At 36.6% G+C, this 26,947-nt stretch overlaps 1 protein-coding gene across 1 annotated transcript in view; it reads right to left on the bottom strand.

The window, feature by feature from the left end:
- Positions 1-797: 797 nt before the first annotated feature.
- LOC126866820 (uncharacterized) overlaps positions 798-26,947 on the bottom strand; it is a 286,193-nt gene continuing 260,043 nt past the window's right edge. The window contains exons 3-4 of the mRNA XM_050620780.1: positions 8,898-9,192; positions 798-6,597 (exon numbers count right to left, since the gene is read on the bottom strand). Of these exons, the coding sequence (XP_050476737.1) occupies positions 6,383-6,597; positions 8,898-9,192 (510 nt within the window). The 3' untranslated portion in view covers positions 798-6,382. The remainder of the gene's footprint in view (positions 6,598-8,897; positions 9,193-26,947) is intronic.

The raw sequence follows: 26,947 nt of genomic DNA, 5'->3' as shown, positions 1-26,947 counted from the left end.
ACTGTAGATCGTTGTCTCGATGGAAAAAATTAAAAAAAAAGAAAAAATTTAAAAAAAAATTTTTAATCTATATTTTCGACTTCTTTTTTCGCGTAGAATCACCCCCTTTCCGCTTGTACCGCCAGTTACCAACCACCCTGTATATATAACTAAAACATCGTAATAACGTAAATATATTATACACTGTGTGCTTAGATTTGCGGTAGAAATGAAGTCAAGAAGATTCTACGACTTGTTCTACTATATACCAAAATAATACGTAATAATAGAATAACTGTTGCATCGGAGGTGATCTTTAGGATTATTGAGTCAGGAAACTTGCCTAGTGTATTTAGGTAAATAGATGTGTAATACGGGAAATTATTCTATGCAAAAATAAGCCAAAAGTGGGAAAATGTAGAATAACACTTTTTCATTTAAGTTTTCGTTTTCGAGAAAATACGATTTGAACATATTGAATAAAAGATTAGCCTGGTATATGTGTATTTGACAAATTTTCAAATTCGACTTTCTCGAAAACGAGATTTCAGGCAAAAAAAATGTTGTTCTACATTCTTTATTTATTTTCGCATGTTGAATAATTTCCTACCAATTGTTTACTTCTGTACTTGACACGCTTTTAAGTTTTATTTTCTCAAAACGGAAAACTCCACGTAATATTGTTATTTTTCATTTCCATATTATCTCTGTCACAGAATTTCCCTGACTTTACACGGATTTAGAACCATGACGTCTATTACACATATATAATATAGATAATATAAGGATAGAGTGAAAATTAAAAAAAAAAATCGACATACCGTAAGATCTTCCTTTATTTAGCGTACAACCGTTTTTAAGAAGACAGGCGATCCCACGGATACAAGACAGACACAACGGTTTATGGAATGATTGGAAGACGTACGAGAAAAACGAACTGCCATGATGGTCCCGCGTGATCTCGTGATGATCCTACTTACTTTTCCCATTCGTTTTCCATTTTTTTTGTTTTCTCTTTAATGCAATCTCATGTTTGAATTTCCAGGGGATAGATTGTTCTAGAACGATAATACACAAATTGTTCACGATTCCCTCGAAAAGTGGCGCAGTTAAAAAATAGTAGTCTCGATTCGTTATTCCACAGTGGTCACAAAACATTCGAGATCATCCTGTTTTCTATTTCGATTATCGTTAAAGGTAATATCAGTACAGGCCGTGTTATGATGATGCGATTACGCTGGTTCGTCAACGAAAATGCCATTAATGTGTATGACAATAAACTCGAATCATTGCAAAAAGCGAACCCGACGATAACGTTCGGAACGTTGCTTGATTTTCTATGGTTTAGGTACATCTAATTGAACGAACGCTCGTAGAAGTTTACGGCAAATCTTGCGATAAGATGTCGTATCTTCTTCCTATATGTATAGTAAAACTTTTAGACAAAGTTACCTTTTGAATGTATGTATCACATTGGATCTCTACCTAACTATGCGACTAACTATGAACAATTAACTAGTCATCGTAAAAGTCTAATTACAACCCTTTGCTTTTCCTATTTGATTCTGCATGATAATCGGTGCTACCGTAAGATCGTTAACTATTTGTACGCTGAGATAGATTCTCTGTATAATCAAACGTATCTGTGACAACATGCTTGAAGATAGATGGATCATTTTTTAGGTTTTAGGATAATATTATTATATGATATGTTTATCCTGATAATTATTTCCTTGCCTCTATTCATTTTATTCCTTTCATTGCCAAACGTATATAGTACACATGATTGCCACCATTATTGCTTACAATTCATCAAGTAAAATTTATAATAGTAACATGGAAGAAATCTACTAAAGTTTGTAATAGAAATGAAATAATATTGAACTTATGACTAATGTACATACATATACATATTAATTATAGAGAATTCATCTTTCAACGAGTTGCAAATAATTTTTGGATGACACGATATTCTTTTATTTTTTTGCTCTACAATATTCTTCTTACCATAGTTTCCAATCTGAATCTCTATTACATATAATTAAAAATAACGTACACGTATAATATAATCACAGCAAAAATGTATACATACTATCAACTTTCCAAAAGAATAAACGAGAAGCATTCGAAACAGGTGGTCCATCTATCTCCCAATATTACATTTATATTAGCAGAATGCGGAATTATTTTTTTCTCAAAATAACTCTATTGTAATTTGATTGTGACTGGACTACTGAAACACCGGAATTACACAGAAGAAAACGTACTGTGAAACGAAGAGACGAATTTATATCTACAAAAGGTGCACAGCAATTGAAAACGCTTGGGTATCCTACTCCTATATATGTATAATTTATATGTATACATATATTATATGCATAGTTACGTACAATAATTATCTCTTGATATTTGGTTCCTCGTGTATGCATAAGTACGTGTACATGTATATATAATATATATATATATGAATATATAATATTTATATGTATGTATTAAATCAATTAATTGTGCATGTTGATCCATACAACACAGAATTCCATTTTGTCTCTGTCATTAAAAGGAATACATATATGTATATATGTATATATATATAGATTAGGAGGCTATTTAATACTAAATTCAACCGGCGAATTACGCTACCGATTTTTATTAAATATTTTTTTTATCGCTCCATATGTAGCAGAAACATCGTTCTACGAAAAATCTTCTTTCTTCACCTTACAACGTGGTTTTACTAATATACGTATCGTAAGTGATTAATCTGCACGTGAGATTAGGAATGTCAGCTATCCTCGAGAACTCACTCCCATTCTATGCTTCTGTTATTTAGACATTCGTTAGTTAATTCTTACATTAAATCGTTTACTATGCTAATCGATTCGTCTTAAAACTCTGGTATTTTCTCGCTGATAGTTTATTCATTCATGATATGATGCAAATGTACGAGATGTTCGATCTGATTGACACGAACTTTGCATTTTTGCCCCATGAATTAAAATTTAATATTAATTGAGCATATGTTTCGAATACGTATAAAATTAAATAATTTTATAATAAAATTAATAATTTTTCAGTTTCGACTGTTACGATTATTTATATATATTTATGATTATTTCTGCCAGTAAATTGATAGAAAATTATTTCTTAATTAAAATAAAAGTCGTTATTCGTTTTGCAATAGAACTGTGTGAAATGTATAAAATATTTTTGTAAAACAAAAAATATTCGCTTGTTTAATAGAATAAATATTCTTATAGGTTGTAAACATAAATGAGTAATGAATTTAATTTCAAGAAATTTCTAAAATTATTCAAATTTATTCAATAAAAAAGAATGTCTTTTTCATTAATTCAGATCTACGATAAAACAAGCAAAAAACCAAATTTTACAATCAAGTATTATCGAGATCTTTAATAAGTTCTTCGATTTCAGATTTTTATTAGCGATTTGAAATTGTTCACCTTGCTAAACAAACACGGAATGTGATTTCTCGCCGATATCCAATTTCCAATATCACCGAAACAGAAGCAAAAAGCACAACTGGAACAATATTTTATACACAGTAGAGGCTAGATAGATCAGCTCGTGCAAAGATCGTTTCACCAGATTGCCGGCTTGCGAGCCACAAGCCAATCGAGTTTGTTCAATAAGCTTTCTCAACGTCTCGTACAGGTCGTGCTTTCTTCGTAGTAGGAGTAGCAGGGCATTGCCGTCCCTACGATCCAAGCTACAAGGCCGAACGTACCGACCGTGAACAGGATATGGCTACGTCTCGACTAGAATATGACGAAAGATATGAATGACACGAGTATCATTTACGATCTTATGACGAAGATCCAGAACTATCCAAGCTCTGTAACGCTTCTTCTCTTAAAACGGGTACTCGATCCCGAGACCGAACAGGCCGGTTTTCTCATACCCGACTTATTAATTCGTACGTTGTAGGCCGACGTCTACAGAATTATATAGTTTTGTTTATCGTTAACATGGTGGGAAGTAATCGCTTCCATTCTCGTAACGCGTACAAAATACCGTACAACAGACGAGAGAACTACAACGATCCCTCATTTAGAGAATTGAAGCGCGCGGGACCTATCGTTCAAACTTGCGTTCTAACATCTACGGGTGTCTATATAGAAAATGTGTGGCCAAATTGGCCGAGAGTTCTCACTTAATCACGATACTTAGTGACGATCGTGGCGACGATTCGTCGGTATAAGGATAGATCGTCGGTAGGTCGTCTTATAGAAAAATTGTACCGCTCGAGGATCTATCCTGGTGCGCAAATCTCCACTTTTTCCATCGATGAAAGAGGATTATGAAACGCAAGATGAATAAACGGAGCATTTTGTTCAAAACGGAGTTTTTCTTCTGGGACTAGTTTAAGTTATTCGAAGAATTCAAATGTTAGAAATAAAAAGGAAGTATCAGGAATGTGAGTTCTCTTAAGGAACGAGTACTTAATCGCTATTAATCTATCGTTTGGTACTTTCGTGGCGCTGGAGGTTCTTGCGTGAGGAACATTTTCTCAAGATTCGTTAACGTTTCTTAGGTAATAGTAAGTTGTAGTGGATGGTAAAAATGGTAACAATATTAATCCTGATAAAGAAATGCAATTTGCAAACGCACTACGATTATTTGGATAATTGGTATTTAGATGGATCGTTTCTAAGATCTATCGTTTGATAAATTAGGCCCACGCTAGTGAAACGTTTAGAAGTCCTGGGGGTAATAAATTACAGTTGGCTCGTAAATGTTGGAATAACGTCCTGGCTTAAAGCTGTCTATCGATCTCATTAAATCACTAAATTGAACATAAATATATTATTTGGCTTGGCCTGGGTCGATTCAAGCTACTGATCATTACGACGATAACTCGACGACGTTGAAATTGAACCTTGCTCTCTCTTTAATCATCGTTGTAATTTTCAATAATATATTTTTCTTTGAAGTTAAGTATTCTTTACTTTTCTCATACATAATTATATATATCTAATTCCTGTCTCGTTTAATTATTCAGGTATGTGAAAAGAAAGTAGTTAAGGTTCCTTTTGTTTCATTATCGGTAATCGATTTTTCAGAGTTTTCTTTTTCTCTTTCGTAGAACTCTTTCAACCGGAATCGCGTTTCAAACAAAAGGAGAAAAGCTTAAGGCTTGAGAGAACACGGATAAGAAGGTATATAAATTAAACTAATTAGTACTTACAGATCCTTCAACCGTGTAATCACTTCCCGGTCGAGAATATTTTTCTCGTTAAAATCATGTGACTTTTAATATGTTGTGAGATGCGTAAAAAATACTTTGATAATTCTTTCCGTTTGTTAAAAATCTGGATCTCGACCCATAGATAAATATTTTTAATAAGAAAATCATTCCATACGGTTGGAGGATCGTTAAACGTTCGATTACTTGCGTAAACTGGTATTTAAAACGCAATGATCGTACAGATATGTATCAACATATTGTTGATCGATACGAAAATAATCGTGCGAGAAATTGCATTCAATTTTCACTCTACAATACATTAATTATTTACGGTTAACATGTATACCAATATGTTCCTCAAAGTTTATAAAAAAATTATTTCTACAATTATTACTACTAAATTATATTATAAATAACATAAATGAACCGTATAACTACTAGTATCACTTTTAATACTTCCTATCATTAATGTATCGTTATATTTCTAGTAGAATAAATTTTTAATAAAATCTAATATTTAAGGTTTTATCTATTTTAAATTAATTTTCAAATGGAATTAGTATGAATCGTAGTACAAAATAACCAATCTTATTTTTCGCTATATTCCCAATTGTTGCAATCATATCGTTACAAATTATTCATAAATCATCAATAAATTTTACATGCTACAAAACACATTCGTATACTCCTGCTCGAAAGTTTGGAGCATGCTTTGCCATTTGAACGAAACAAGCTTTTTCGTACACCTTTGCGAGAAATAAGAATACGACAGTTATAATTTTACTTTTTAAGCGTGATTAATCCACTATAGTTTCGGTACTATAAAAAGATAATATTACAGATAAGATAATTACTTATTTAAGGAATTCATTATTTCTCTTAGAATTCTGACCCACTTTTACGAAAATTAAACTATGATTCACGTATGTATACAATACTAACTCTTCATTCGCCATTTTCAAAATCAGAAAAACCACACAAATATAAATAATTCATTTTAACGTTAACGTAATGATTAACATTGTTTGACTTTCACGTATAATTCATATCGATCAACAAATTCCGAATAGAAAAGAAAAGCTTAATAGGTAAAGGCGAAACTCGTCGAAGACCGCGATTACACGAAAGTCGAGTCTCTCACGAGTCACGCGTTCGAAGATCTCATGGAGCAGGCGACAATCGTTATTATCGGATTTTTTAGAAGCTCTCGTCGATTCCCCGATCCCTGGCAAGATTGAAAACTTCGAAATCGCCATCTGGTGCGTCCGGTATATCTGGTGCAACTGGTATCTCGGGTCGAAGGGCCACGCAGTCCCGTGGCGAACACTCGACACGGCCCTCGGATCCGCAGCTGCATTCAATGCAGTTTCCGGTCGAATGCGGAAGTACCTCGCCCTCACGGTATTCCCTTCCTGTAATCAGAATATCGTGTCCGTCCGGACACAGTATTTTACATTTCTCTTGGATTTTTCTCTTGGCCTACCTACATGTTGCTTGAAAATACCAGACGATTCTACGCTTTCAATTCTCGATTCTTGTTGTTTATTATGCAATGGTTCAAGAGAGTATTAGAAAAGTATAAGGAGAACGATATGTGTTATGTGATATGTAAATGTAGAAATATATGTGTGTATTGCAATAATTTATAGGCGGAGAGTAAGGATGTGAGTGAAAGCGTAGATAAGCGTAAGAGGGTGAGAATGTGAGAGAGGCTGAGAGAAGATAAGAGAAAGATGTAAAGCCGAAGGACCATTCAAACTGTTAAGCGAGAACTATACACAGTGTAAATCTTTTATTATTGTATAACTTTTGTACATTGTACACCGTGGCATGACTCTACACACCTGGATAAGCGAAGATTTGTAAAAAGAAGTTGTGCAAAGTTGATCTTGACTATGATTTTCGATGCTAAATATTTTTTATTTCAACGTATTTCGCTCATTACGAGGAACGAAAGTCTCAAAGGAACTACGCTAACCAAACGATCTCATCTTCCAGAAAAAGTGTTAAAGTTTTAATAATTCTTAAACTGGTTTCATTCACAATATATTTACATCTATATTCGTATTTAATGAGGAAATGGCGTGCTATTTACGAAGCAGCAGGACATCACAGATTAGCTCGTTAAATATATCGGGATACAAGAATAGTGGAAGATCTCTGCGTGCAGAAAGCATTCCGTGACACTGCGATTTTCAGCGACTGTGTTAACGATTTGGTGATCAAGAATTAATATCGCGACGTCTAAATGCAGGTCGAGACCGCATAAATAAACATCTTTTTCTTGAAGAAGGGGTTATTTAATATCCATGGTTCCTTTGAGACTGTTGTTCCTAGTGATGAGCAAAATACATTGCAGTAAAAAAATTTTGACTGTAAAAGTCATGCTCAAGGTCAATTTTGTACCGATCCAAATTTCCAAATTTCCACCGATCCACGGTGTGGAATCATGCTACAGTGGTTTTTCGATCTACCTTCTATACACTCTATACATACAATAAATAATAAATACTTCTTATTCGAATAATGCGATAATACAAATCGTCCATGTAAAGACTTCGTGGCCTCCTGGAGGTCCGCGGACCACAGGTTAACAATCTCTGGTCTAGCATATTGATACCAATTTAATCTCTTTATTATTATACAGGGTGGTTGGTAACTGGCGGTACAAGCGGTAAGGGGGTGATTCTACGCAAAAAAAGAAGTCGAAAATATAGAATAAAAAATTTTTTTTTTAATTTTTCCATCGAGACAACGACCTACAGTGAGATCCGTTATAACGTACCGCACACGTACCGAGCGAAAGTTCAAAGTCGATTTTCTCGAAAACAAAGCCTCAAACGAAAAATTTTTACTCTATATTTTCGACTTCTTTTTCGCGTAGAATCACCCCATTTCCGCTTGTACCACCAGTTACCAACCACCCTGTATAAGACGTGGATTAGTCCTATGATAATTGCATTGGCTGCGGATTTGAAGAACTCGATGATTTTCAGTATTATCGTTATTAGTAACAGGGGCAATAAGGTACATTCTATACAAAAAAGAAACAACATTTTTGTACCGTTAGCTTCAATATAATGTTTGAACTTTTGAATTCTTGTAATTTTTTGTTAACTATGAAGATACCCGATAAATACAATTTTGAGTACACAATTTGTTTCGTGTGGACTACAAAAATTAGGCGTTATACACATACGGTTTAATGCGGGGCTTCCATACAAGTATCGTCTAATCCTTTGCTTTCTTTCTCTCACTTCCTGGAATCCGGAATATTTATACATCTGCGCAACTTTTCTACGAAACGATTAGAAATTTTAAGAAAACACGTAATCAAAACAAATAATTATTCTCTTACCTACGGTGACTACAAAAAAGTATTTATGCGTATCCCTATTTTCCAACGAATCGTTCTTTCTCCTTTTTTCATTAATGTTTATATTTCATTTTCATGGTATCAAATTTTTGTAGTCATATTGAAGGTGCCATTGAATGATACGAAATTTAAACTTAACTCGTTTGTAAATGCTACACTAAATACAATGGCGTGCTAATATTTTCTGTATTCGTTGTACTTCCTCGTGAAAAACCGTCCATACGATGCGAAACTAATTACACTGTAATTCTATTTGCTTCGAATAGCGGCTATCTAGTCGATAGTTTGCGGCTGTGTAAAGAACCGAGTTGAAACAAACTACGACTGATCTATTACCCATCACGAGACACGTAGTTGGTACTGGCTGCAAGGTAGTCGAGTAGGTCGCGTTAATCTCCGCGTATCCCTGTTGCTCGACAGAAGGCTCCTCCGCCGGATCACCGGAAGCTTCCAAACTGTCGACGGCATCCGTGCTTCCCTCCAGCGACGGCGTGTAATTACTTTCTATCGTCGTCGATGGGAGGAACGAGGGGCCGGCGGAAGGATCGGTGTTCGGATTGTAATTCTGCCACCAACAATATACTTCACCGGCGACGCACAGACAATGAGAGTTCGGGTCGTACGATGGTATCTGGAACGGAAAGAGAAAATTCATACGTTCAGTCTCGTATGATTGTATGCCATGTTATCCTTGTGCGACACGACGCCGCGACAGTTGGATAAGGTAGTTAGTACGAATATACGTTGTTAGAGGCAGATATGTCTTTTTCAGTTGCAGCTTTTTTACGGGGATGTTGAAGAAGTTATAATAATTAAAACTTTGATACTGCTACGTCGTTCTATATGAAATAATTGATTTCAGAAACGTGTAAAATTGTTCAAAATTTAGTGACAAAAAATGCTGTTAAATGTTAATTAGATTTCGATTTAAAATTTGAAGTTAAGTGAACGCAACGAAGTTAAGTGATCGATATTTTGTCAGTTTTTTTTTTTTATTACAAAGAGATGTATTTATGCACTAAAGCAAAACATAAATCAACGTCAAATTCCGGTCTGTTCTTTTTCAGGAAACTTTAGATTTTGACGTGGTAAAAGTTGTTCGTAATATTTTGCAGAAGCTACATTAGGAGGAGAGACAGCCTGCAATTGATGTGAAAAAATTAGATTGGGTAATGCAAACATTAAAAATGCGTCAAAATATTGTTAAATAAGGATTATTATTGTTTCGATATATAAGGTCAAAATGTATCGAATGTATTCAATTTGTTGTACTATTCGACCTAATCCTTTCGTTACGACGGACGACTATAGCGGCTCTCTATGAAATGTTATTCATACATGTATGCACTATGCGCGACTATAGTCATTTGTCACAAAACGTCGCGCCCCGCCGCGCCATTTAAGGCCATTTTTGGTTGAACGACTAAAAGCCATTCCAACTTGATTGAAACTGTATTTACATGTGCAAATTCGAACAACCTAATTAAGGTTCATCGACTCAATCGTTCTTCCAAAAATTTCCTAATGCAAACAAGGTTTTAGATATATATACATATGTAATGTTGTAATATTTTTGGAAATCAGGCAATCGATTCGAGAAAACTCAAGAATCGATTTTCTAAAGTCTTCTTCCGTATCTCCTAAAATCTCCGCTTCTAATCCCTCTTCTCTTTCTCCTTCTAACTCTTAACTTGCTTTTCTTTTTCTTTGTTCTCCATCTTCGCTTCTCGAAATCCTGTTTTATTCTCCCTCCTAAGTACTTGTCCTTCTCTATTTATATCGTTCGACCGACTCCCAGTAAAGACAGGGAAAGTCAAACCGTCGGTTGGTCTTCTAAAGTCTATAGAATTTACATATATATACAGTGACAAGCAAAAGTGTAAACACACTCCGCTGATTTTATGTAAAAGGCGATACTACGACTAATTTTTCAAGTGATCGGTAAAGATTAGGTAACGGTAACTACAAGCTGCGTCTGATTAACGAAATGTAATAGTTCATTTTCACTAACATTAATAATGTACAGAATATATTATAGTAATTGTGTTTTGAAGCAATGTTTACAGTTTTGCACGTTGCGTCAGAAACGTTTATGATAGCGTGTAAATGTCAGGGAAACGAAACTGTCAATAAGCACTGATTGTCCACTGTTTCGCAGTCAACTGTTCCACACCATTGTTAGATTACTTTTCAGTTTGATATGCTTAATCCAAGATGAAGCCACTTAGTGAAGATAAAAAGAACAGTATTATTTATTTGCGTGATAAAGGTTTGTCGTTGCTGCAAATTGCAGAGAAATGTGGTGTCAGTCATGCGATAGTTGCAAGAATAAGAGAAAGGTATGTTAGTGCACCAATTTCTTCACAAAACGGTAGACTGCGACTTATTTCGGATAGAGCAGCACGTGAAATTGCACACTGTATTCGGTCGGATAGTTACAAAACACCAAAAATTGCTGCTCAGCAAATCGAAATAAGTGCTAGCGAATGGACCATTCGTCGCTCTTTAAAGAGAATGGTTTACGAGCGAAGGAAAAAGAAAGTAAATCAGCTCTTCCAAACAAAAATATTAAATTACGAAAACAATTTGTTGACACCTACAAAGAATGGACGATCGAGGATTGGGAAAGAGTTATATGGAGTGACGAAACAAAAATTAACAGATTCGAATCCGACGGAAGGTCCTGGTATTGGACTTAATCCGAGAATAACGATCAACCAAGTGATATAAAACAAACTATGAAGTTTGGAGGTGGCTCAATTATGTGTTGGAGTTGCTTTACTCACAAAGGTGTTGGTCCCTTAGTTCGAATCGAAGGTATAATGCGAAAAGAGCATTATTTGACCATTCTACAAAGTAATTTACCTTTTGTAGTTAATTCTATTGGATATAATGAACGTGAAGTAGTATTTCAATAAGACGGGGATCCTAAGCATACTGCAAAAATAGTTAAAACCCGGCTAGAAAATCAAAATTTTTCTGTGATGAAGTGGCCAGCACCAAGTCCGCGTATGAATCCGATCGAAAATTTGTGGTCCATTTTGAAAAGAAGGCTGGCAAAATATAATAATCCACCTTCAGGCGTTCACGAATTATGGGAAAGAACACAACAGGAATGGTACGATATTGAACCACAAATAATTAAAAATTCAATTGACAGTATGCCTCGTAGATTAAAAGCATTAAAAAAAAGTAAAGGAAAGTGAACGAAATACTAGGTTGAAACCTTAATTCGACGATTATAATTAAAGTGCAAAACTGTAAACACGGTTTGAGATGTCCATTTTTGTAAAATGTTCTGTGCATTATTAATGTTAATGAAAATGAATTATTACATTTCGTTAATCAGGCGCAACTTGTAGTTACTGTTACCTAATATTTACCAATCACTTGAAAAATTAGTCGTATTATCGCCTTTTAGATAAATTTAGCGGAGTGTGTTTACACTCTTGCTCGTCACTGTATATTACGGGCGAGTACAATCGCTCGCGACAACAATCAACATTATGAGCGTCTGATTTCACTGGATATCGGATACGTAACACTCATTTACAGAAATAACAAACATATGTACATTTGTCGATATAATATATCAGTATTTCATCCACAGTTCATTTGTTTTCTTCTTCTTCTGTTTTTTTTACTGTAAAAACTTCGCAATATACGTACAGTGACCGTCCCATGTTCGGGCGTTCATGTATTAATATTTGTTGTATCCTATTGGATGTATCCGAGATGAATGTGCCAGTCAGGTTGAAGTTATACACCATACATTATTATATTATTATATTACCTATAAGAGCGGTACTTTTGGACGAACAAGAGGAAGAAGTGTACCAACAAACGGAGGAAAGATTTTGGTGTACATTCGTTATGACAAAACCGTAAAGAAAAAGGAGAATTTCATATTTATAAACAACTAATAAATTACGAACAAGAGTCTTATGAATACTCTAGAATGATACAGCATTCTTTTAATATTTTACAGAATAAAATCTAATATTCTCTTATTTACACCTAACAATCTTTTTTAAGGTTTGTTTCCCGCCACCTCCTTCCCCGAATAGTTTCAACTAATACAAAATTAATCTGCGTAACATTTGAACTCGATTGGATAAGAGGAAATGATGCCCTTGGGTTCTTAAATATTAAAATTAATACTTAAATAATTATATAATCGATACATACTCGATTGTATTCGATTATCTTCTAATCTTATTATCCTCTTGCTATTGATTATAGCAAAAAGTTGTAGATTCAGACACGACGCATCTTTTATATTCTACTATTTTTTTTCGCATGATAAACAGTTTCAGAAAAAAAAAATTGTAGATAGAAATTGTAGATAGCACAATACATTCTGATAAATTTGTTCATAAATTTTTATACAAAAATTTGTTCAATATTGAAATATGTGTATATATAAAAATTAATGAAATGAAATAACATAAATTCTCAAAGCATGAAATTTTGACATCATTCGTGTTGTAATTATTAAAAGTTCAGTTCAGAATTAGTACGATTGCAGCATAATGAAAAGATTATTACAGTATACGAAATGTAATGTTCATGAAAGGGACTGAAAGAAATTAATTAGATAAGAGGCAGAAGGAATTAATGGATAAAATCTTAAATCCGATATATAATAAAACTTGTATAACTTTTATGATTTCAGTCTAATTTATATTCCAAAAATGTAATAATTGTCTCTCTTTCCAGACAAAATTTTACGCGTGTTGTTCATTATATATTTCTTCCTTTTCTTTCAAAATTAATGAAATGTATGGTACGATTAATTAAATATATAACAAATAAAAACTAGACTACCTATGAAATTTTAGCTTTTTCTGCCCGTATTTTAATTGGGAATAGAATTTTCCTTCATTTTAAGGAATATAACAATATATCCACATTGCTAAGATATATGTACGTGTTTTAGTGCTTCGTTGAAGATCTTATTCGAATGTGCTTGTTAAGATTTAACAAGGTCTTGTTTTACATCTGCTAGAAGCTTATTCGTAATGTATTATTAATTAACCTCGATCCTGCAAATCTGCTTCGTACAATTCCAATAAAATGAATTATAGATACAGGCATCTAAATAAGTAATTTCTTTTACGCAAGAATAAATAAAAAAAATTGGAAATAAATTATTTTCTGTTTTAATATACTTAAACATAATTTGAAAAGCATACGAGACACGTTACAATGGCTACAGTAGTTATACATTTCATTTTCATAATATGAAACAAATGTACTCGTATGAAAGTATTGCTAAATGATATTTAATATACTTGGGTTTAATTAATCAGTATATCAAACGTTATAATAAATACAATGACGTGCTAATACATTTTATGACCGCTGTAAATTCCAATAATCAATACTTTATAATAATTATATAATCAATGCAACTGCACTTTCTCAACCATTTTTTACTCAATCGCATTTTTCTAACGTTAACGAACATATCAAGATTGAGAAACATATTAAGAAAGTTCTTGCTAACACGCACGACTTCCCGTTTCAATTTGATGTTAAACATTTTCTTAAAACATTACGAACTTTATTTGATTGCTAATTGGACCAAGATAGAAATATAAAGGTTTGAAGATATCACCAACTTTTCTCATTAAGAAAGAAAAACGCATAAATTAAGTGAGAAAATCGATATTTCCAAATAGCATTGGAGGATTTCCCTCAATGCCTACGACACTTTTAAATTTGAAAAAGCATAAAACATTTGAAAATCTATGGAAACGAATGCATGTACAGAGCTTAACGAAACGGCTCATATTTTCTATATACACTCGACGGTAGGAAAAGGTCGCAGAAAAAACGAATAAAAAGAACGCGATGAGTCGGCGAAACATGTCATTAATTACTATACACGCTTCGTACCTAACGAAGAAACGTGAATCCGTCGCGACGGCGGCGTTGCCACTCGAAGTTCATTGGAAGTCGTCCCCTAGGTCCTACATTAATTAATAATGTCAAGGCTTGATATGACATCGACGAGTAAAAGAACGCTTCTGAAAAAGGTAGAAAGAGAAAGAGAAGAGAGAAAAATCGAGTAAACATCAAAGCAAACCATATAAAAAAAAAAAAAAAGAGGCGAAAATGGTCATGTACAGGCTGTTGATATTTACACAAAATTTATATTTTTATGAATATAATTAAGGAAACGAAACTGTAGGCAGAGAACTGTTTCACGTATTAAATATCATAAGAAGTATTTTATTAGGCTGTTTGGAAAGTTTATAACGAAATTTAAGAAAATTTTAAAGATATTGTGCTTTCATTATAGAATTTCGATAATATTTTGCTATTTCTCTGGGTAGCCTCATGATTTTTTTTGTGATGTAAAAAATATTTTGGAAATGTCAAGATATGAATAAAATGGGGTAAATTCCCAATGAATACTTTCGCCTATTTTTCATGGAAATAACATATTTCTTCCTTGCTGAAAATGACACTGTTTTTATTACTCAGAAAAATTGCTACAGAAAGATATCTGTAATTGACACATTTCTGACGTCCAATTAGAAAAACTGTTTGTCAAACAGTATTTTGCAAAGTTACGTAATTTTATTTGTTAGATAATATTCTTTATATCTGATAAATATATGTAACATATAGAATACAATAAATACATCAAACTGTAGAACATAAAATTACTTATTATGTAAAATGTGAAAATGTCAAAAGCGCTAGCAATTTTTCAAACAACCCAATATTTTCGATATTTTATATATAAAATATTTTTGCGTATTATATGTGCGTTCTTTTTCTTCTTTTCTTATCGATGGATAAAAATCTGTACTGTACTGTACATGTGACGTTCGAAACTTGAGAGAGGCATCGTCGAAAGAAACGACACAAAGAACAGAAAAAAAGCAGTGGCATGGCAAAAGAGGGTGCAGAGTCAGACGAACGATGCGAGGTGATTAATTTCACCGGAGAAATTCGCGATGCAACGACGACTTTCGATCTATTCTCGCAGGTATCGCTCGATAACGCGCCTATTAATTGGATACCGATTCCTATCTCAAGAGAGACATTGTTACTCGTATATAGGTGTCTCGACGAAATTTCCATGGAATATTTACGAGACGCGTTGCGAATATTTACAAATCGCGACTTTTATGCATGCTTCGGAATTTTTCACGCATTCATTCCATCCTTTGAATTTTTCGATCTGAAACAATGTCGCATTTTGACAATGTCTCAGAGTATGATACGTATACTATATCAGTGTTATTTCCAAACTTTTGCATAAATATTATTGCAGGTATCAATATAATGCAAATGAAACGTTGTTTCTCTAAAACTTCAATTTAGCAAGCGATATTACTAATCATGAAATTTTCTCATACCGTTAAATATCAACAGTATTATGGATGAAGAAATTTGTTATAAATGACGTACATTGAACGTTAGAGAGATTTATACACATCAAAAGGTCATTATTGGTCGCATAGATAGTCGCTATGTTCGTATGATCCTGTTACAGAAGTTCGGAATGGAAAGAAGAACATGAAAGTTGCTAGAAACAAACCTATTACATAGGAAAGCTTTGGCACTTTCTCTACATCACTCAGTCAGGTCTTTAACACAAAAAAAAAACTGTAAATGGGGAAAATTATAACAGCTGCATTGTAAGAAATTCTTTATCTTAAAGTTGGTGATCCTTACAAACCTGTAATAACGAAACTGAATAATACTGAGAAAGTACCTTGAATGAATTGGAAATTGACTTCCACAGCATTTACGTGCAGTTAAAGTTTGATTTGAAAAAATGACGTTTCATGAGCACCATTCGATTACGTAAAATATATGTACCTATTTCAAATGGAAATTTTGAATTTAAATTTATCAGATCTGATTTTTGAAAAGGATGTTTTATCAAACGATAACTATAGTTAGACGATAACGATAGTTCGATAGACTAAAAGCTAGCTTTTTACCGGATTACGTCGCTTGTTGCAAAAGTTACGTAAAAAAAGCATGGAATTGTCATCGGCTTACATCGATGCTATATTGAAACAGTCTATTTCAATAAACTTTCGCCGCTGATTTTATTTCAGGTAACCATACACTACTAATAGATATCGATATAAACAATAGCCAAAATTTATTGGTATCTGTAAATAAAAAAGCAACAATAGAAGATCAATGGATGAAAATTGATCCTGCGCTGTTATCTGAGTCAAGAGCATCTGTTCATTATCTGGATCTGAGAGTGATTAAAATATGTGTTCCTAGCAGGGATTTGAATGAAGCAGTTAACTTTTCTAGATAAAAGTTGTTCTCTGAACTTTCAACTTTTCAATAATTTTTTTCTGCTCTACGTTAACTTTATACCTTGACATTTTAATTCTGTTGTAAAAGTTCTGTTAGTATAGTCATTTTGTATTGCGTTAACAAAAGTTCTGAAGGATAATATACCATTTAACAGATATTTTAGGGTAAAATATAAAAGTTGGAATTATTTTTAAATTGGCATTACTAAAGGAATTGAAAGCAAGGCAAGTATAGAAGAGAAAAGAAGTTGTGATTTTTATAAGCGTAACTGTTTTATTGTACTAACAACACGAGGAAAATTGAACAAAACAAAATGAATTAATGTGAAAAATTCAGATTGAGAAACGTAAACATTAAATATGGATCAAAATATCGTTAATAAGGATCAGCTAAAGATTTTCGTTGTTTCGACATATCAGGTAAAAACGTACTGATTCTGCTATAATGGTCAAAATGTATTAAATGTATTGAGTGTTTTACATATGTATATATATATATAATATATATATATATAATATATATATATATTATATATGTCGGATTACCACTGGGAGTAAGGTTGTGGGCGTCAGATGTATCTTCGCGGGAATTAGCCATTGATGCGGTACAACACAGGTGTAATTTATTGCAATAATGGGGTTGTTACGATCTTGACAGTTAATCACGGCGATTAGCCACTCGCGAAGCTAGTGACAATGGCTTCAGGTTCGTTAACCTGTGACGTATGACTCCACGTATGACTCCACGTACAAGTAACTTATCTGCAAGAACTCCAAGCAAAAAGAAAGAAGGTACATGTCCCTTCCGTGACCGTGGCTACGTCTAGTGACCCGCTATGTCACCTCAAGCCCGAACCCATCGTCATAAAGCCAGATTGGAACATTAAAACTATTTCTTATTTTTTATTCTTTATTGTAGCTATAGTAAAACTAGCTACTAGGGTATTGGGTTTTTCCCAACATTCCAGACGGAAAGTCCCGCTATGCTTTCATCTCCGACACGGCCATCCTGACAATCACGCGTCCTCGGGTGTATCCAGATGACAAACTACCAGCTGGAGACTCCACCACGCTGGAGTCGACTCGACGTTTGTTCTTGGGGCCGGGTTTTCTGTCTTGTCGTAGCGGACAATCAGGTGCGATATGGCCCTCCGCATGACACTGGAAGCAAACCACCTGGGACGATGTGGCTGGTCGGCTCCCTTCCTGGCGTTGTGTACCCTTCCGCTGTTGGCTACGCATCCTCCTCGTGCACTCCACGAGTTTATGCCCGTGTTTACCGCAGTAATGGCACCTCACGTGGTGGGCCAATAGTTTGTGTCGTTTAGCTTCAAGTTCTTCCAATGGATCATTCGACGAAGGTACTGGCTTCTTCCCCGCGTGCGGGAAAACTCGCATTTCCTTAACGAATTGATCCCGGATCTAAATATCATTTGTGAGTGCTATCCTTTCGATACGCTGGTCATGTGAAATCAGTCGTAGAAAGACGGCGGAGTTGATTAATTCGACGACGCTGTTAGATTTTCCCATTTCTGGGCACGGATAGTACTTGGATGGGTGATCGCCTGAGACTCCGTGTGGCGTTGGCGAAGCGCGCTGCCCCCCCCCCCCCCATGGGGTTCGGGCTTGGGCGCTTGGCGGCTCAGCGCCTCGGGGCCGCCAGTAGTCCAGTAGGGGAATCGGGCTGCCTGACACGGCGGCTCCGGCGACGAGGCGCGGTGTGACAATGGTCACACACCTCCCCATCAGCGATGGTATTAGGCGCGCGGGGGAGGCCCCGTTGCGACGCTTACAGCGGTTCCCGGGCTTCTCTCGATCGCAGCCGGGACGGTTAGAAGCGGCCTGGCGTCCGTGCGGATTTCCTCCACGTAAAATATAAAAAGAAAAAGATTTTCCCATTTCGCCGACAGAAGGGAGTGAAGATGATTACCAAAGGCCCCCGTAGTTTCGTCCTTCAGTGATGGTTCATTGAACATCCTCATTAGCGCTTAGGTTGCCGTCTCTATGCTACCATAACGCGCAAGAAAATATTCCGTAAATTTGGTCCACGTAAGACTACTGTCTAGAACCTGCGTAAATCACTGTGTTGCTGTACCCTCTAGCGCACGACTTAATTACTACAATTTATTATATCATTTATTGTATTTTACTGTTTACAAATGTAGTGCTTTCTATTTTCATAATATTACGGTCGTATGTGATTATATATCCAATTTTGCTGCTAATTAAACTCGGCTCGCTACAGCTCAAAAAGTTACGATTTCCCGATCAAGAAGTCCATATATATTTCGACATTTCAACCGATACCTTGCGACCATTCGTACCGAAACCTTTACGACGCAATGTATTTCAGTCGCTACATAGACTTTCCTATCCAGGAATACGCGCCACGCAAAACCTGGTGACGACACGGTTCGTATGGCCGTCGATTAATAAAGATTGTCAGAACTGGACACAGTAATGTATCCCGTGTCATCGATGCAAAGTTACCAAGCACGTATCGTCACCCGTCGGGACATTCGGAGACTTAGCAGGATAATTCGAACGCATACACATAGACATCGTGATGTAATATTCACAAGGCTACCGATATTGTGTCTAACGTGTATCGACCGTTTTTCGCGTTGGCCCAAAGCCATTTCCATCGTCGATGTGGAAGCGACAACCGTTGCCTCGACTCTCCTCTCTACATGGATAGCTCGGTTCGGCGTACCTTCAAAAATAACAACCGATCAAGGATGCCAGTTCGAATCAGACCTATTTAACGAACTATGCCGGTTGCTCGGCATTAAGCATTTGAGCACGACAGCCTATCACCCCGCGTCCAACGGGATAGTAGAACGCTTGTGTCACGTAAACTTGAAGGTTGGATAATGAAATAGAACAGCTAAGTCGTAACGCAACTATTAATTTTGTTTTAGTTAAATTTTATTACGAATTCAGCAATCGCAACGGAATACACACTGAATTAACATAAGACACAATTCACTCCAACCACGTTATGTAAAACTTAGTTACAATGATACGTTAAGTACGCGACTGTTATAAGGGTAGAGTCCGGTAAAGATATGTTGACTATTCTAAGGATACGGAATAAGTGAAGTTTTACTGACGATACTGTGTTTGAGGAAAGTTAGGGGTGGGTGTGTCTAAGGATACGGGACCATCGGATTTGTTGATGACAATTTTGGTTAGGGAAGTGAGGGCAATAGACACCGTCTCCGATTGGATAATCAGACGGTTGGTGGACCACGAAGGGTTTTAGCCGCCCTCGTGAGAAAGTTGCTAACGGAACATACCAGACTTTCCGTGTTAACCCGTAGTAAACAATAAACGTAAAAGGAAACCTAAGACAAGAGATACTCGCTTGGTCCGAAGGATCTTAACTATGAAAATTCCAAGACCCCCGGTGGGTACTTAGGGCTATTGAGGGTACGCCCGCGGTGTGTGGCTTGGTCTGATGTGAATTGACGTTACACTTGCATCGGCAACTAAAAGCAGCAATCAAATGCCACGATACGAACAAATGGGTGGAAATCTTACCAATTGTTTTATTAGGCTTAGGAACCGCTATCAAGGAGGACCTGAACGCAACGGTAGCCGAAATGGTTTACGGTACCGGCATACGATTGCCGACAGAATTCTTCGTACCAGCGAAGCAACAGGCCAACTCGGAATTCGCGAATCGTTTAACCCCTTCACGTGCCATTTAGTTCGACGAAACTCGGGCCCAAGCGGTAGACATCGCATAGACAAGCGACTGATGCTCGTAAACAGGAACTAACATTCAGTCACGATCGTAACGGGTAAAAAAACAGACCGCGAGCTCGGCTTGTTATGTTTACGTTTGGCCTAAGTATCTGGTCGCGAGTCAGACTCGCGATATTCATGTTTGGGCCAAAATCTGCATCGCGAGTCTGACTCGCTAAAGTATGGAAAGGGGTTAAAAGAGCGAATAGAAAAAATCAGGCCTCACCCGATTACGCGACACGGCGAGAAGAAAACCTTCGTGTTCCGCGAGCTCGAAACATCGCCATACGTATTTGTACGCCATGACGCGATCGGTGGCTCTTTACAACCACCATACCACGGTCCGTACCAGGTTATACAACGTGGAAAAAAGACTTTTACCATTAAGATAAATAGTAAAAATGTAGTAGTCTCCGTAGATCGACTGAAACCCGTATTTTTACTAGATGACAACATTGAGCACCATAGCATCGAAAATCGTGACGTAATAACACCACTTTGTGTTCAATCCGAACAAAGCGAAAGTCGAGAAAGCGAAAATAACAGAAATACGACAAATAAATATGTCACGCATTTGGGCAGAAGGGTCAGATTTCCTGATTGGTTTCAAGCAGGTTTCGGTTAAGCGTTAAAAATTGTCGGACACGGGAAATACCCACGTAAATTTTAAAAATAGCGGCGGACAAAAAAGAAACTGTGTAAACCTATTGTAAATATAACACAAAAAAAGACGTTATTATAGGCACAGGAACTAGAGGACAAATCGAGCCACGTGTGGTCTTGCCTCGGAGTGTCAACAGCGTTAGGACATACTGTCCTATAATAAGTAAACTTCGGACAAACACAATGTCGCCGCTACGTGTAACCGTCTAACAGAGACGAATGGAAATTTATCGGTACCCGTTCGACCAGTATAAACAAACGAACGCGATTGTAAGGTGACCAGTTTATCAGTCTCAGTCACACATACTCAGTCATACACAGTCTTAGCAAATCAGCTAGTACCGAGCGTCTTAGCGAACATTCTTTGTATCTATTTATTATTTCAAAATACACTCAACGATTTTAACAAAGAGTTATCTCGTCATTTAAAACCAACGACCGATCATACTCTACAGTTCTATGATTCGTTTGTTTAGCATGTCGTTGATTTGAGTCTCAATTCCTTTTTTATGACATTCGGGAGGTAAAATAAAATAAAAATAAAATTTGATATTTATAGGTTTGTCTGTCTTGAGTGTGATTGTATGTTAAGTTAGTGCGTGGTAGTGAGTCTATTTACATGTTAAAAACGTCTAGGTAATTGATAAGGATTTTCTCAAGGGGTTCTCGAAGTTCTACATCAATATGTTTGGTACGTATTACTTGTGCAAATTTATTAATTTGCTTAGTTTATCGGCTTTTTCTATTTCGTTTGTAATATGACAGATTTGCTTACCAGTGTTGATAAAGCATATTGTTGTGCGCTTTCCTTCGATGTATTAGGTTGAAGTTCAAGTTTCGCCTGGTACTATTTTGTTATCGGTGTTGTAGAATGATAATATAATCTCGCCTAAGGTCAGTTTATCGTTAGTGACGTTTGTATTGGTACTTTGTAAGGAATGGGAGTCCGATTAATCCTGACTCCTTCTCCAAAGGTGCGTGTTCGTTGTCGGTGGTCACCAATGTGGCGGATGAAAAGAGAATTTGCGTTTCGTCCCGGGACTACCGGTGGACTCGTCAGTAAGGCTATGCCCGGTAGTCCCTGCCTTAGACGTAGAGGGAGTCTCGCTAGGTGCGGTATTTGTATCAATCGCTCGTATATTCGACCGCTAGCGAGTTAGACAGACTCGTTGTCGTCGTAGCCCTCTAGTGTTGGCGGTTGGTACCCGCGGATCGCCCGGGAGGTGTTGCGCCGTGTTAATGCCTCGACCTGTCGTCGGCGTCCTATTGATACCGATCCGCCACACATGTTTAGATTACAGATTTTGTCAGTGGTGCGTTTGTCATTTCCCATTAGGAAAGTCTTTGGGCTGGAGGTTTGAACGTTAATTTTATTCCTACTCTGGTATCAATGAGAAATCTGGCTCTTCTTCCGTCTTTTCGTCGCAATACGATCGATAATAATTTTCCGGTGGTGGTGCAGTTGACTCTCGGTTTCTTCTCGATCCTCCGCTGTTTGGTATCTCGAGGTGGTATCTTTTCTTAGTTGCCGAATGGAAAATTTCGAGAGTAGCGCATCTCGGCTGTGTGTTCGATTCGTGAGCACTTGGAACACTTTAATTTCATTCGGTCACCTGATGATTGGTTAAAAGCTGGTGGTTATAGATCGGCATCACTTCGTTTAGATACGGGCGTAGTGTTATTAGATTGATTCTTTGGGCAGTGGACAACACGATTTGCTTCTCGTAACCATTGTTCTCTATCGGCTGCCAATTGTTGGGCGAGGTTCAGGGTTTTCGGATTGGGGCCCGGTGTATCGCTCACACCGGTTCCCGGGCCCCTTTCGATCGCAGCCGGGACGGTCATCGTGGAGGTTTTAGTCGGTTGGAGTCCGGCACTACCACGCCGCTTTTCCCCAGAAGCGTTCCACGATATTCATGGCCACGCGTCGTTCAATCGGCGTCCGGTTTTCGTTTTGAACTGCGTAATTTAATTTATTGAATTGTTGTCGGAATTTTTGTTGGAAGATTGTACGCTTTCTGTTATTTCTTGTTTTATATCTTTTAATTTATCTCTGCAATTGCTAACAGTGGTTAGTGCTGACACGTGTTGTCTTAAACATGAATATGGGTCTTCAACACCTGTGTCGTCTCGACCCTATAGTATCTCAATAGTACGTATGGTCTCTCCTGCTTGGAGGCCTTGTTCTTCGCCGCAGTCGTTCCTTCGTCTAATCGTGACGTAACTAATTCGTAATCTTTGTGAAGCATCTGGTCCGTTGGTTTCATCATCTGTCACGTTATCGGCACTGGTTTCTAAGTGGGTGTTCGTCTGTGGCTGGTAGGTTTCAGTGTCGTATTTCATTCTTATAGTTTTTGTAATGTCACGTATTTCCTTGGCCCAGTTTCTATCACTATACTCCGCAAATTCTTTTATTTTGTTAATGTTTTATTCCATGTTTCTTCTGAAGTTTCTAAACTCGTGAGTTCGAGAATAGTAGCAATTAGTTCGTTTCGCTTTGCCGTACTCATGTTAGTTGGATTCATGTTGATAAATATGATACTTTCAGGAGAGTCACTATCTTCGGAACGTATTTCGAGTCTACTGTTTCGATAATGTACGAAAGCCAGCTTACCGAGATTCCGTAGAATCCGTAGAGTTGCCGTTGAAGTTTCCTCTTGATGCGACGAATGGATCCTGGCAAGGATAGCCAATTTTGTCACGTAAGAGACACAAGAAATCATGAAAATGATAGATCGCTGGTGATCTCGTGTCGCAGTTCAAACATTTCACAAATAAGAAATTGAACTTTGTATATGGTAATAGAATTTATTACGAAAACCCAACAGAGTGACGGTTCAAAGTATTACAACAGACTGATCCCGAGCGCTTATTTAGGAGGGTTTTTATACTAAGGTTTTAGTCCCTCTGTCCCCTCTGGAGGGGTTGTCCTCTGGTGTATATCAGAGGCGGCTATTCCGTTACTATTTAGTTATTGTTTCGATGGCCGTGACATGCAGGATGTTTAGCCTATCCTATTACTGTTTCTAAGCGTGTGGCCTTCTTGAGCGTGTAAACTACTTCCAAAAAAAAAAAAAAAAAAAAAAAAGAAAAGAAAAAATTCACACGTCTTCCATAAACTAAAAGCTAGCTTTTTGCCGAATTACGTCGCCTGTTACAAAAGTCACGTAAAAAAAGTATGTAATTGTCATCGGCTTACATCGATACTACATTTAAACAGCCTATTTCAATAAACTTTCGCCGCTGATTTTATTTCAAGTAACCATATACTACTAATAGATATCGATATAAACAATAGCCAAAATCTATTGGTATTTGTAAATAATGTACCGCGGCGGCTGGCGCGTGTATGCTCTTCCGCGAATTCGACGGAAGAAGCGTGAGGATATCGATGGCACATTGGGCACGTCGGTGTTGCGCTTTGACGGCGTAGCGCTTTGTATCGCGAAGCCGTTGGGAAGTTCCGTGGCACGTGCCGCCACAGACATATCAGGTCAAAACGTACTGATTCTGTTATAATGGTCAAAATGTATTGAAGGCATTGAATGTATTGCGTATATGTATTATATATATTAAATTTACTTCCTTATTGTATTTTATTACTACAATGTTTATTATATAATTTATTCTATTTTACTTTTTATAAATGTAGGATTTTTTTATTTATTTAGAATGGATTAAACAGGAAACAATGCTTATTTAAATTGAACTAAATATAGTAATGTGCTATAACTAAGACAACTAAATAGTTAATGTGACTAAATAGTTACAACTCTCGTCACCACGGTTCTGTCACATAAAAATGACAGGAAATAATAATAAAAATAATGTTGGGTTCTTGAATCAGAGTTCGAGAGACCTTTATTCTATAATGGGAGTACACGTTTACGATTAGGCCGTTACCGAAAGACAGAAAGCTCGATCAAGACCCAGCCTTTCTAGATGTTTGTTTATCTTATGCCTACGTGACGAATTCATATTCCTTTGTTTTGGGAGTTGGTGTATTGTGCAAAGCGGTTCAGATTTCCTGAGTCGATTGTAGATATTTATTGACGTTACAGTTTCAACGCTCTCTTTCACGCGGACCATCCTCCTCGACAACGATAAAAAAGGAAGAGCTGACCAATAGCTTAACTTGACTGTCCTTTAATATTTTTATATGCTTTTATTCACCACTCACTGTGGTTAAGTACAATATTACAATGAAGTAGCGAAGTTACAAAGTATTAAAATAGTTGTTCAAATCATGGCCAAGACTATCCCCAAGACTAGTCTCGTGGTCGAATGTTCGCAGTTTTTATATGTTGAGTTTGTAGGAGTTGAAGGACAAGGAGAGGATCCTGAGTGCTCTACTTAATAGGGAAAATTTAGCGCTAGGCCATATGCAAAGGTCAGGTCAAAATCTAACGGTTTATTGTCAGGTGTGGAATGGCGTGGATTTGGGTATAGTCGCTGTTACACTGACAACACTCTTCGACAATGCTGACCACCTATGACTTCTCTAAATACAAGGAAAGAACGGCAACACATCCAAACCAGCTGGCTGCTGAAGAGAGCAAAACTCTCATAGAAAGAAGACTAAAAAGAAAACATCCCACTGACCTCATTAACACGTTGACGGGCACGCGTGTTTTCAAAGAAATCTCCGTCAGGCCATGCGTACAGCAGTACCAAGCGTTCTCTGCTAGGTGCTCCCATCGACATTTTAGTAATGCGAATCGCTCCAGTGGTAGTCTCAAGAATGATCTTTCGTTTCGTTTGTTCGCAACGTTAAAACCACTAGCTGTTGTTGAATATAACGAAGGAAAGTGTGGTATTGATTATTCCGACTAAATGGTTTCTTATGACACCACAATTGGAAAAGGAATCAAATGGTACAGAAAACTTGGCATTCGATTCCTTCTGGAAATTTCTGTTATAAACGCTTTGACGGATTACAAAATTGCAACAAGAAAAAATATAAATATTAGAATATTTAGACAATTGTTAGTTCGAAAATTATTAGGGTTGTCTGAAAATACAAAAATCCTTGTCTTCGACGGAGTTCGGAACTCGCCGGGAACGGAATATCGCCGTTCGGAAAAATGATTCCGGAAGAAGCATTAGACGCGCATGCAAACTATGTTATGCAAATAAAAGACGTCGAATGGACCGAACAAAGGCACGAAAGAATTTGAAGAAAACAACAACTTATAGTCCAAATTGTCCCGACCAACCTCACCTATGTATAGAATGCTTTAAAGTTTTACATTCTAAATAATTTTTTTAATAAACCATTTTCGTATTTTTATCTTATAACAATTCAACTATTATTACAATTAATTATTAATTATCAATTTATTATTATGGAATATCTTTCTAAATACCTACGACGATCCTTCGCAAGTAGTCAAATAAGCGACACCCTAATATGTGTTACGTGGCCTGACCAGATACTTTGCTGACACCCGAATACGGGTGTCGTGGTAGTCAACGTGTTAAGCATCCCTTTGTCTTTCCTCAAATCCCCACCATGTACGTGTTCCGCAACCGACCACGGCCATGGTCACATAGGCCTTTTTTCCGCGTAACTATTCGACTGAAGGACCGACGACACATTTGTAGAGTTTTATGTGCAGAGGATGGTTGTTACGTGGGGTTTAAAGGACGAGATTGCTCGTTGTTGAAATC

The sequence above is a fragment of the Bombus huntii genome, chromosome 1 (assembly GCF_024542735.1).
Source record: "Bombus huntii isolate Logan2020A chromosome 1, iyBomHunt1.1, whole genome shotgun sequence".
Lineage (NCBI taxonomy): Eukaryota > Metazoa > Arthropoda > Insecta > Hymenoptera > Apidae > Bombus > Bombus huntii.
This window is presented reverse-complemented; position numbering and strand designations above follow the sequence as displayed.